Below are 12,522 nucleotides of genomic sequence, written 5' to 3'. Positions count from 1 at the left end.
GAGAAATAAACGTTTTCATCTGTGTATGAATGTGCACCAAATGTGGACATAATAACACAGAGCTACATGGCTTGGTCCATTATGTTATTAAACAGATTTTGTGAAGTTTGAATCAAAATTAAAAGCTGTGGTTTTTAATTGTGCTAGGGACCCAATGAATAATGGAGAACTTTGGCTCAAATGGCGATTGCATTTGCAGATGCGTCTGTGGAAACCTTTTAAAATGTGAACCATCAACCAGTGTCTGAAATCTACCAACCACTTTCATATTTTACCAACATTTGGTTGGTGGCTGGTGCTAATTCCCCACTCTTGACTCAAGGAATCTGAGGGAAAATTAATTTTGTTTGGCTACCATATACTTAAGTAATGAGTGATGAGTTGTTTCTGATTGTTGACAGATTGTTGTAGTAGTTGGCAGTCCCATCCATCTGCTAAATTTGGTTGCTGTAGGTGTTGTAGGTTCTGATATTCTCAGGGCATGATTATTACTATTATTATTACTATATTAGTCCATTCCCTCTTTGGGGATTTGTAGTCAACATTTCAAACAGCACTTGAATGCAGCTGGTCTAATCTGGTCTAATCTGGGCAGGAACGTCACCAGATGAGAGATGACATCTGTGGATTGTAGCTTTACTGTTCAAGTGAAATAAACACAAGGCTGTCATTTCCTGAGACAAAATGTCTATAACAACTTGCCAGAAGGTTACTCTGATATCATGCTCTGTTCTCTGTGTTTCTCTCTTCCTGCCCAGAATGCTTTTACCCAGAGGGAAAAAGGAGATGGGGCAGCCTGAGGGTAAGGCGGCTTATCAGATCATCATCCATCCATCCATCTCCATCCCGCTCCATCTACGATGTCTTTTTGTTGTTGTTGTTGTTGTTGTTGTTGCCAGCTGGTAGTCTGACTATATAGAGTGTGTCAGGCCTAGGGCCTCAACATAGTGCACAAATGTTCATCATAATGTTACACAATGGATGAGAAGAAAAAAAGAAAGACAAGCAGTTCACATATATTGAAAAATATGTGGTTATGTTCTAAAATGTAAAGAAATATGTACTGTATCTATACATTTGCACATGTTCAAATATACTTTTTAATATATGTCTACACTAAATTTTATGTGTTCTATATTTAACAATGTAAAGCTGAAATTGCTGTAGGATTGTGTGTTCTTGGTATTATTCGCTGCTTTTACACCTCATTTACTGACACTGATTAAGCTGCTGTATTTGTTGATACGTCAGAACTTAAGATAGGTTTGGACGCTTAACACAAAATTTATAGGGTTCTTTAAATGCTTGAACATTAGATTTTAAAGCCTCTGATCAGATATCTGTAAATTCCTTATGCTTAGATACTTTGCTTCTTAAAAATGAAACACTGTATAAATATTGTTTTTTTAACACCAAATTGTTCCATGGAAAATGCTGATTTATATAATATTGTGAAATTATACTTTCTATGTAACACCACTGTGGTTGGATGTTCACAAACAAAACAATACTGCAGTCAGAAAGATAATTTGGATTTCTGGGACCACACAATATTTGCAGAGCAAGTTAAGTCCTTCTGAATAATAGCAGTGTCAAAAGGTATTTTAAAAGCAGGGCAACTCTGTTTTCTATAACACCTCAAATGTTGAAAATGCAATTTTGTTCAGATCTGGGTGGTGGTTTAATTTTTAAAAAAGTAGAATAAAGTCTAATTTTATGAGTTTATCTTCATTTTATTACTGCCTATTCATAACTAAAATAAAGTCCACCATGTGAAGGCTGATTCAATTAAAAAGCTAAATGCTGGCTGCCACACACAAATCAAGCGATGCTTTAGACTTAAAATTGAGATACAGACTAGAAATAAAAATATAAAATGATTGATCAATTTATTAACAATCCTCAAAAACTGTAATGCTGATAAACTACCAACAACCCAATCAACCAATCAATCAATAACCTAAGCAAATACGACAAAGTGATGGTGATCAGACATAATCAATAACCACACCTATTGTGCTGATCAACAAATGTCTGTGCTTTGTTTTGTCGAGTTGTCCCCCTGTACTATAAACAAATACATACACATACAAATGATAACGATTATCAATCGCAGTGTCTTACCTTGTGTCTTCAAGTCTCTCTTCTGTTCAGGAAATCATGACTCTCCTTCTGTGTTTGGAAGCCATTAAATAGTTCACTTATATTCATTATCGATCTAATGCTGGTCTGTTTACATCCATGTTTGCTGACAGTGGCAGCGTGCTAACATCCTTACGATACGTCCGCCTACCAACAGATGTCGCGTTTTGACTTGTATTTTCAGAGTTATGAGGGATTGTTTTGAGGGTTATCCCTCTACTGTATTGTGATAACGCTGTTTTTTTTTTTTTCTTTGTTGATGGCTAATTTCAAAGTTTTAACAACCACATTCAGCTTGTTTTGTGAATCAGCTAAACATTGCACGTAACGCTACTTGACTTACCACTTAACGGCTACGTCTGCCTGTTTTTTGCGCACTTGATTGTAATTGGTGGAACAGACTGTCAATCATACGCAACATCATTTTGATTGGTGCAAAGAGGCGCTGAGGGCGGGAAAAAGTACTTACCAGGAAATATGTTATATTTGCTTTATCCAGCCGTCTTAATAGTTTGTAGCAGTTATCTATGGCACACTAGACGAAATGTTGTTTTGATTTTGAGTAGTAATGTTTACAAAGGACATCCTGGTATGAAATGTACAATGCATGTTTGCAAACTCGCATTTCCAACACACAAGTTTAAATAAATGTGGAAGAGTGTCTGCCCTGACTGCTTCTACCCAGATATTGACCTCATATTTATTATATTTTGAATTGGACCAAATGGGAAATCAATTTAAATGTATTCCAATGTCCTCCAGTTGGACCTGGGTTCTACCCCCCTGTGATGCATCAGCTGTCACTGCCAGAGGACCCAGAACAGTGGGGTGTGGACCCTTCGTACTCCATGACACACGTTGCTGAGGCCATGGCCAAAGTAAAAGGCATCGGACGAGGCAAAAAATACAACCTGATGGGTCAGGTGATACCCATATATGGCTTTGGGATCTTTCTTTACATCTTCTATATAATCTATAAGGTAATTACTGCACGGCAGGCCATATAAAGTGTTACCATGCAGCTTTATACTATAGGGTACTATAATATGCTATCTCTTCCACATAAATACAGCATAATGAGAAATACCATGGTGATCTCTGTGGCAATACTGACTGCATTTACTTCCCATTTAGGCACTTTAATGTACAGTAGACCTTTTTGTATTACAAATGATTATTGCTTTGCTGTATTACTCTAATTAAAACTATCATCATTGTCAATCCTTTTATGTTCACAGCTGACATATAAGGGGAAGACTAATAAATCAGGATATTACACTACAGTAACCAAGGCCCACACGGAGAATAAGATTAGTAAGTATCTTCAGTGATTTTCAGTGAGTATCTGTGTTATAGTGTAATTCACACAGTACATTTCAACAGCCCCAGGGTCCCTAGTAATGCAGTTTGATCTGTTCATGGACAGCATGTTAACATTAGATTTTTTTCTTAACAAATAATTATTAGTTAGTGGCATGAAGTTCTTCAGAGAGAGTAGTCAAAGCCAAAAGCACAGTAGCAAAATATGTTATTATAAAGGAAATTTGGTGTGTAAATGGCTCTTTTGCCTACAGTATGTGGCAAATCAACAACACACCCCATAACATATACATGTACACACCTGCATATCATTTGTGCATACTGTTTACATAGAAATGCATTATCTTTTGATATTATTATTTAGCAACCGATGAGCTTGTCAGGCTTCAGGAGAGACTACTGCAAACAGAGAGGATGATGGAGAGGATTGTGTCTGGAAAGAGTCGAGGTTCTGGGAGGTAAGACTTAGTTTCATCATCCTACTTTTTACTGCCCATAGCACATGACCAGAAAAAAATACTTAATACTGGGATAAATCAGCTTGGACCTGGCATGGAAATGAAAGGGCTAAAAATGAAACTGAAAATTATTCAAAGGTGAAAAGGCCACTGGCATATTTTACTTAACCGCTACTGCTGCCACTTTATTTTTTAAAAGTCATATAATAACATAAGCTGTGTGAAGCGAATTGATGTGTAAGGAAGGGGGAAATTATCTCGTTGCTAGTTTGTTGGAGAATACTAATGTCCCTTTTGGTACATGCTGATGCTAAATAATTATTTTTAATAAGCAAATAAAAACTCACATTGCGACTCACAGACTCAAAAAGTGAGTTTAAGTGATAGTTATTAGTCACACTTCATTGATACAGAAAACATCTCTAATCTGGACCCATTCTCACTCAGAAAGGGCTTTGAAAAACCAAGAGCCAGTAAATCAGAGTGATGTGCCATATCATTGCCATCTTGCCTGACTCTGCTTCCATATCTGTGGCAGAATCTCTAGTGGCAGAAGGAGGAGGAGTAAAACTACAACATCAAAGAAGGAGGAGAAATTACTCAAGCAACTTAGACAGATCACACAGCTGATGCAAGAGGGCCGGTTGGAGGGAGCTTCCCCAGAGATGGAAGCTGAGGAGGTCCCCTACAGTGCAGACTGGGATGGTACATGCCTAAATCTGAACCTCAAAGCTGCTTACATAATTTCACAAGTACATTTGTGTCAGATTCTATGAGCAGATTTTGTCTCCAGAATAATCAAATACATTTTAATCATAAGACGCTGTTAATTCAAACAAAACTCATATGGTGTATTAAATTATGTTTCTCTTCCTACATCATTGTAGGCTACCCAGAGGAGACCTACCCAGTGTACGACAATCCCTGTGACAGACGTAGATTTGAGAGCATTATGCTGATGGAGACCCCCCCCAACCAACCCACTGCCGAGGCCCTGGCAGAGAGGATGGAGCAAGAGGAGGAAGAGATTATGGCAAGGAAACTATCCATAGTACGAGAGGAGGAGGAGGAGGAGGAGGAGGAAGAGGAGGAGGAGGATGAAGAGGAAGAGGAGGAGGAGGATGGAGAGGAAGAGGAGGACGAAGAGGAAGATAAAGAGGAAGAAGTAGAGGAAGAAGTAGAGGAAGAAGTAGAGGAAGACATAGAGGAAGAGGAAGAGGAGGAGGAGGAGGATGAGGAAGAGGAAGCAGAGAAAAGGCACTTGCTCAGTCTTCCTTTATCCCAGATCGAAAGGAAGCCAGAGATGCTGGGTTTGGAGGTGAGCGAAGAGCTGCAGTGTTACAACGGAGGGAAGAAGCAAATAAGCTTCAGTGACCACAGAGATGTGTTCCGCTACCCTAAGGAGGAGGCTTATGAGGAGGAGGAAGAGGAGAAGGATGATGAGGTGGAGGAAGAGGATGAGGGGACAGAGGTGGAAGAGGAGGAGGAAGCAGATGAAGAGGATCCAGTGATGGAGGCAGAGAGCCTGCTGTTCAGTTGTGAGGGTTGTCCCAACCCGGAGGAAGAGGCAGAAGAGGAAATCGAGTATTTGTTAACGTCAGCGTCCGTGGAGGGTGACGATGGCATCCAAGCAGACATGCCGAAAGAAGTCGGGGTGAGTGGGCTGAGGATGCGGAACAGGAGAGAAACCTAAAGGACTTTTCCAGTAACCTAAAATGAGTTTTTAAACTCAACGTTCCTCAGATTATAGCTTCTGATGCTTATACATTACATACACATACATTATTTGCAGTCTTTTTCCAGTCTTGATTCAATATCCACAAACAAGTTACAATTGTATTCATTCATTCGTTTCATTTTTCTGGTGAAAAGATAGATATATGGACCACACTCAATGAAAGGATGTTTAAAGGCCCTGCACACCCACACAGTTTGTTTTCATTGCCTGATTAGACCTCTTTTTAGGCCGTCCAGAGTCATTCAGCCAGAGTGTGTACAAAATGTGCTTGATTGACATCTCTGTAGTGGCACCAATGGGTGACCTTATGTTATACCCAGCATACCTCTGCCCAACTTCAACCTGAGTAGAAGTCCAATCAGTCTGGTTAATTACAAACACCTCTGTGTGCGTGTGTGTGTGTGTGTGTGTGTGTGTGTGTGTGTGTGTGTGTGTGTGTGTGTGTGTGTGAGCAGAGCTTTCAAAACAAGTTAAAGAACTGAAGATTATTATAAGTTAGCGACTGCTCATTGGCTTTTGAACAGGAAAAGTCTCCAAATTAAGTAATTCTCTACATTACTCATCATTCCAGATTACTTGTTATTACTTTTGAATTAGAAAAATGTGTAACAAAACATAAAAATATGTATGTCACTCAGCAGGAACAGGGGCTTGGGGCCTTGCGACAAATTATATGTATATAGCAGTCTATGAGTGTGCAGTACTTGACATTGTCACGCAATATCTGGCTCCACCTAGTGGTATAATGTGGATCTACTCTTGGGGATGCTCTCTGTTGCTGTAATGCGGCATAACAGCGTAGAATACATGGCAACAGCATAACCCCCCCCCAAAAAAAAAAATTATCATAGAAATAAGAACCCTCCAGGATGCCCACAAACAGAGTACAAGCAAAGCAGGTGGAGGCTGTGGTGGGGGAGGCTTTTGCAAATTGATAGCAGAGCAAAGCATAAAGATTTATAAATACGAATCAGTGCAGTAAGGTGGGAAGGATGCAGTAAAATAGCTCTCAGCTGCCACAGCAGCACAGCTTCAACTTCAGGTGTCCTGCCAACATTAAGTCATTAACTCGCATTGCTGCCTCCAGTGATTGATGTGATTAAGTTACACTTTATTAAACCCTGTAGGGAATTCCGTCTTCTGCACTTGATCCCTTCTCAAGGGGCAGAGGACTAATTGAACTCTATATTTTTTAACTGTATATCCTGTTGTACAGTATATAGCACTTTTTAGTTTAAAGGTTTATGGTTACAGCTGTTTTAAAGTCCTTGACATCTGTTTTTATGAGGCACTGTTGACATTGATTTTTGAACATGAGCAGACTGTGTATGTGTTAGTGTAAACACAAATGTCTAAGACTAGCATTTTGTCTGGCTGTGACTCGCAAATTAAAACAAAAACACCAAGTTGGAAATAATCAAGGACAGAAATAAAAAAGGTGATATCCATACTGAGTCTGAAGCTGAATCTTAGTCCTTGAGGAATAAAGATGATTGGATGTACAGTAATGGTAAATTCAAGCAGCAACCCTCATGGTCACAGTTCTCTCTGATTATACAAAGATTCAGAGCAGAAAAAAGATCAGCACAGGATAGAAAGACATAAAGAAAGAAGAATCCACAAAAAAACAATGAAAATGCAGATTCAACCAGTTTAACATCTGTTCCCAATGCTTGATAATTATCCCACATCCAGATCTCTGTGATGTTAGAACTGTTTTGTGTTGAGAGCACCATTATAGTACTAGTCTTGTGATACCAGACGATCGGAGAGCTCAGCATTCGAAGCGTTTAGAGACTGGCTTGTGAGTCTAGTGTAGTACTAAACAATGGATCCTGTTCATATGTCACACTGCCACACCTAAAGTATTAGCTAGTAGGAAAGGTTGTAGGCAAGCCAGTTACTCCACTGTATTGTATTTTAATAGCAATACAACCTGTTTTTGTCTTGCAACATTGTTATAGAAAAGACCAGATTCACACAATAAAGATGGGATTACTTCTCAACTTCAAATACAGTATTTCTCTGTGTGTTTATGTTCTTCTTCTTCTTTCACGGATCATGGACAAGTATAGCTCAGAACAAGGTGACTGAGACCACAAAGAGGAATAAACGGTTTCCTTAAAGTGCAGCCACTTCATGAACATGTAATTCAAAAGAGTGTACAGTAGCTTTAGTAGACAAATACACATATTCTGACTTACTGAAGTTTTATTTTTTTTCCATGATCAAAGGACTGTGTCTAGACCACCACAGTAAATTGTACACCATTTACTGTACATTACAACAAGAGCACTAAAAACATAAAGTGAAAGAACCTTTGGTTCCTGGACACATGTATGAAAAGCAGACTTTACAGCAAGAGTATCAACAATTTTAAAATAGAAATTTAAAATAGTTAGAACACAATTGAGTACAAGAATAGCACATTTGATAAAGATTTCCTCATAACCCACAGTAACAATAGCGGTATCAGAGATTGTTCTTTGCCGTCATTCATCATTTTTTAAAGGTCATAAAATACAAAATACTATCATATATTTGAGAAAGGATACTGCCCCATGAGGAGCAAGAGGAAAAATATTTTGAGTAAAAATGTGAACAGCAATAAACCACGTGATATAGAAACGTACAGCCAGTCTGATGAGGAATGTACCAAACTCCACCTCAGTGGAGCATGAAATTAATCAAAGATGTAAAGAGCAGGAGATGAAATATGTGCTAAGTGTTGAAGCTGTGGCAGATTCACAATGTTACTGTGTGTTTGTTGGCAGTAAGTCAATCTGTCCAGTTTTTTTTCCCAGATAGGAGACATCAGAAGATATGAGCACAACCTTAAGCCTGAGTGCTTTGGATATTATGCCTGATTTACAATATAATGAAAATAAATTCACTTCTTTAGTGTAATCTATTGTAGGCCCTAGATGGAATTTAAATATATCTGGACAATCACTGAAATTATGTCCAATGATGTGCACTTTATATTATTATCTATTGGAGGCTTTTAAACTCCAGCTATTTAATCAGTCTAAACTAACTCTTCATTAGACAACTGAATTCAAAGTAGCTACAGAGAAATATCTTGAATGCATGTGAAGACAACAAGAATAGCAAAGACCAATTCAAGCTCAGCTCATTTTATGGCCAAAGCGTAACACTGGAATTAGTCTTCAAAGGCACAATATGTACAGCTATATCTCATCCACTACAGACTTCAAAGTAAAGTGCACCATCATCCTATACATTCACATACATGATGACACTGTGACACAATATTGTATATGGTACACAGCACAGGCCTTTGCCCTGTTCATGTCCAAAAGTAGCTAATTGTTTTGTGTGGATACAAGAGATGATTCCTTCTTGTGATGCTAATTCATGTGCTTGCATCTCCTTGGAGCCAATACTGCTGAAATTGTTGCAAATGATAACAGAAAACAAAATGAACATGTAATAAATACATAAATAACAAAATAAATATATTGTGACGTGCATGTTGTTTTTAATTCAGTAACTATATAAGCAGTATTCATGCTTGAGGAAGAGACATTGTGTTTTTTGTGTGGCAGATTACATAAAATCCAGTCAACTTTTAAAACTTACAGATGTGTAATTGTTAGTTATAATTTACAGATAAAGAAATGTTAAATTTCTCTAACTACAACATAAAGGAACAGTGTTTGTTTTTATAATGCCAGTACAGTACAAAAGGACTATAGTTATCAAAACAGATGAATTTGATTTTGAAAGTGGGTTACTCTTTGTGCTTGTTCTCTTCCACTGACCAAGACCAAACCGAGGTCCCACCCTCCCCAACACACATACAAACACACAAACTTGAGGCCCATGAATCATTTTGGAATATGCAGGACTTCCAAGGTACTGGGTGATTTGGAGATCCCAAACCAGCCCCAGAGATACATTAACAGCCCTTGTTGAGAGGACAGATGGACCAGTTCTCCACTGAACTTCAGGCTGGGATCTATTCACAGGCCAACTTGCTGTCAAAGCTGGAAAGCGCAATGGCAAAGGCTTGCAGGGCACACATTGGGTAGTTATAGTCCATGGTGAACACATCCTCTGCCACGCGACCAAACTGCATCACAATGTAGTCGGCTGCAGAGGAGAAGAACCAGGAAAACAGATTTTGGACAAGCTGCTTTGAAACAATATTATGACCTTAATTATGGAGACCTAAAGCATTCAGTATCAAATAATAAATGTGTTATTGTGAAACAAATAATTCATCCATAATGAATAACTTCAGGCTGATTGCATCAGAGTTATGACTGTGCATTTTTACCCACCTTCCCTAATCAAAATGTATCACACAACTCTTTTCTAGTATACTATGGTTTATTTGTCTTCAACGTCTTTGTGATGCACTGTGTGTTCTGACACCTTTCTATCAGAGCTGCAGTTTGGAGATGCTCTGACCCAGTCATCTAGCCATCACAATTTGGCCCTTGTCAAAGCCGCTCAAATCCTCACGCTGCCCATTTTCCCAGCTTCTAACACATCAACCAAACACTGACTCCAACCAACCAACTGCCAGTCACATAATTTGTTCTACCCTGTTTGTCTCAAATGAAAGACAAAGACTTAAAAAGAGACATCATAAAATAAACACGGCAAATGTACAAAACATGGATCTGGATCTGTTCATTGTAGTTAAATTGTACGGTTTGTAACTCACGGTCGTTGTCGTGAATGATTTGGAAATTCTTGACGGAGGCCTGAGTGACTCTGCCGTGGAAGTTGAGCACATAGGATTGTGTGTCATCGTTCCACACAGGCGTCTTGTTGTGAAGTTCAATCACGCTCTCTGTGTTCTTGTTCTGCCACCTGGCCAGCAGTGACTCATGGTCCTGTAATGAAGAAGAATAGAATTTGGTCGAGCACATCATAGACATCAGATCAATTATATTAAGTATTAGAAGAGGTTAGATTGGTCAGCACAGATGTGGCTATTGAGAAATTAGGGAACACACGTTTCGTGGGCGAATAGACACTCTCTCGTGGTCCATGTTCATTCCAGGAATGATGACGCTCATTTTGCGAGGTCCTTTGAATCCTAAGACATTGGTTTCCTAGAGTGAGAAGATGATAAAGTGGAAATAAACTTTCAAAGCTTTAATAAAATATGACGCTATGATAATATTATATTAAATATCAATTTTGTCACATATCATCTGAAACTGCATTGAATAAAATACACATTTTTATCACAGCAGGAGACAAATGTACCATTATCAATCTGAATTATACATGGCATCTACTTTTCTACATATAATATATGTTCTTTGTTGAATTACTTATAGTTATAGCCTTAATAGGCATGCTATGTTACTGTGGACTATTAAAGTTATCTCTGTTTGCAAATAATCCTCTTTAAAACTTTCAATTGGATTTATACATGCTTTAATGATAACTTGATTTCAACCTCCCTATGGCAATGCCCTGCCTCTTCAGTTTGTTGCATGGGTGTCTTTATCTGATTATCTGAGTTAGACTCTCTAAATGGAACTGTGCATTTCAAAGGCCACCAGACACATTAACCTGGATGCTGTATTTAAAGCAAATAAAATTACATATACTTCTGATATTACATCATACATGTAATGTGCGTTATAAGACAAAATACATTACTTCAAACCATGTAAGCCCCAACCAAGTATATGTAATTACACTGAATTATCATGTATCTTATAATTAACTTTAACTTAAAGTTTAATTTGTCTTCAAATACATAAAAAAAAACTACTCAGGGTTAAGGAGCATTTTGACCCACTCACATAGCAAATGGCTGCTAGCTCTTGACGCAGGTTGCTAGCTTCGAGGCTGGTGGTACTCTTCATAGGGTTCAAACCGCTGTCGTATACAGTGAACTTAGTTCCCATGAGGTTAGACCTGCAAAGAAAACATAACAGAATGACAAGGTTTGATGGTTGGTGTGAGTGTGTGTTGGTGTGGTTGAAAGAAAAAACACAGGAAGAGTGGGGCTCTTCCCAGTGTATCTCTGTATGACTAATGTGTATCCAGATTTTGTAATAAGATAATGATGGATGCTCTGGGTATGAATATGAACTGCTATATTACAACAACAAATAAACAGTAATAGTGCCCAACTTGTGATTGTTGACTGATTCCTCTGATAAAAGTAATTTATTTAGGAGCTGTTCATCATGCAAGCTAACTAATCAACTGATAGGATGGAGGAAACTGCTTTGAACCTTTTCTTTTTTATTAAAACAAAGACCATACACAAAAACAATCTAAGAATGAGAAGAGATTAAGCTATTAGCTTCTGTAATTTCCATCTGCAGTCCCTGGGTAGGTACAAACAGAGCAATCGCCAGACACTTAAAACCATTCATGTAGATGCAACAAGATGTGTGTGTGTGTGTGTGTGTGTGTGTGTGTGTGTGTGTGTGTGTGTGTGTGTGTGTGTGTGTGTGTGTGTGTGTGTGTGTGTGTGTGTGTGTGTTGGCTTTAAAATTTAAAACAACACACACACAACCTTTTTTAAATGTTAAAGCCTACTTCATGTCATTCTAGCTCTTGCGCTCTGATGGAGTTTGTTCTTGTGGGATTGGTGGCCTGGCTTCCCAGCATGAGGATGTTAGATCCAGATCCTGACAATGAGTCATCACATTGCAGAGGAAAGCAAGTGACCAGTGCTTTGCTTTTAAGGGACTTCTTATCCGAGATGAAGCTCAAAACAAGCTTGTTAATGATTATTTACAATGTAAACAGATATCATACCTATGTTATGAAATAGCATGTTTGTATCTACTATAAATAAAGGACATGTTCTACTGATCCTGACTTTAGACACTGCCTCCAGTGGGGAAGATGCTGCAC

The 12,522-nt window shown here is 38.4% G+C and overlaps 2 protein-coding genes across 4 annotated transcripts in view; one reads left to right on the top strand and one right to left on the bottom strand.

Moving 5' to 3' along the window:
- The first annotated feature begins 629 nt into the window (after positions 1 to 629).
- On the top strand, positions 630 to 7,675 carry ric3a (RIC3 acetylcholine receptor chaperone a). Its single transcript, XM_051379938.1, has 6 exons — positions 630 to 802; positions 2,905 to 3,122; positions 3,381 to 3,456; positions 3,827 to 3,920; positions 4,459 to 4,625; positions 4,808 to 7,675. The coding sequence occupies exons 1-6, from the start codon at positions 685 to 687 to the stop codon at positions 5,611 to 5,613; spliced, it is 1,479 nt and encodes a 492-aa protein (XP_051235898.1). The 5' UTR covers positions 630 to 684; the 3' UTR covers positions 5,614 to 7,675.
- Positions 7,676 to 7,851: 176 nt separating this feature from the next.
- The window catches only part of tub (TUB bipartite transcription factor), a 40,862-nt gene continuing 36,191 nt past the window's right edge, over positions 7,852 to 12,522 (bottom strand). For all 3 annotated transcript variants that reach the window (XM_051379935.1, XM_051379936.1, XM_051379937.1), the window contains exons 9-12: positions 11,454 to 11,568; positions 10,650 to 10,748; positions 10,355 to 10,526; positions 7,852 to 9,774 (exon numbers count right to left, since the gene is read on the bottom strand). In XM_051379935.1, coding sequence (XP_051235895.1) covers positions 9,641 to 9,774; positions 10,355 to 10,526; positions 10,650 to 10,748; positions 11,454 to 11,568 — 520 coding nt within the window. In that variant the 3' untranslated portion in view covers positions 7,852 to 9,640. The remainder of the gene's footprint in view (positions 9,775 to 10,354; positions 10,527 to 10,649; positions 10,749 to 11,453; positions 11,569 to 12,522) is intronic.

Source organism: Dicentrarchus labrax, unplaced genomic scaffold (genome assembly GCF_905237075.1).
Source record: "Dicentrarchus labrax unplaced genomic scaffold, dlabrax2021, whole genome shotgun sequence".
Classification (NCBI taxonomy): Eukaryota; Metazoa; Chordata; class Actinopteri; family Moronidae; genus Dicentrarchus; species Dicentrarchus labrax.
Note: the sequence above shows the minus strand (reverse complement) of the source record. Positions and strands in the feature narration are given on the sequence as shown.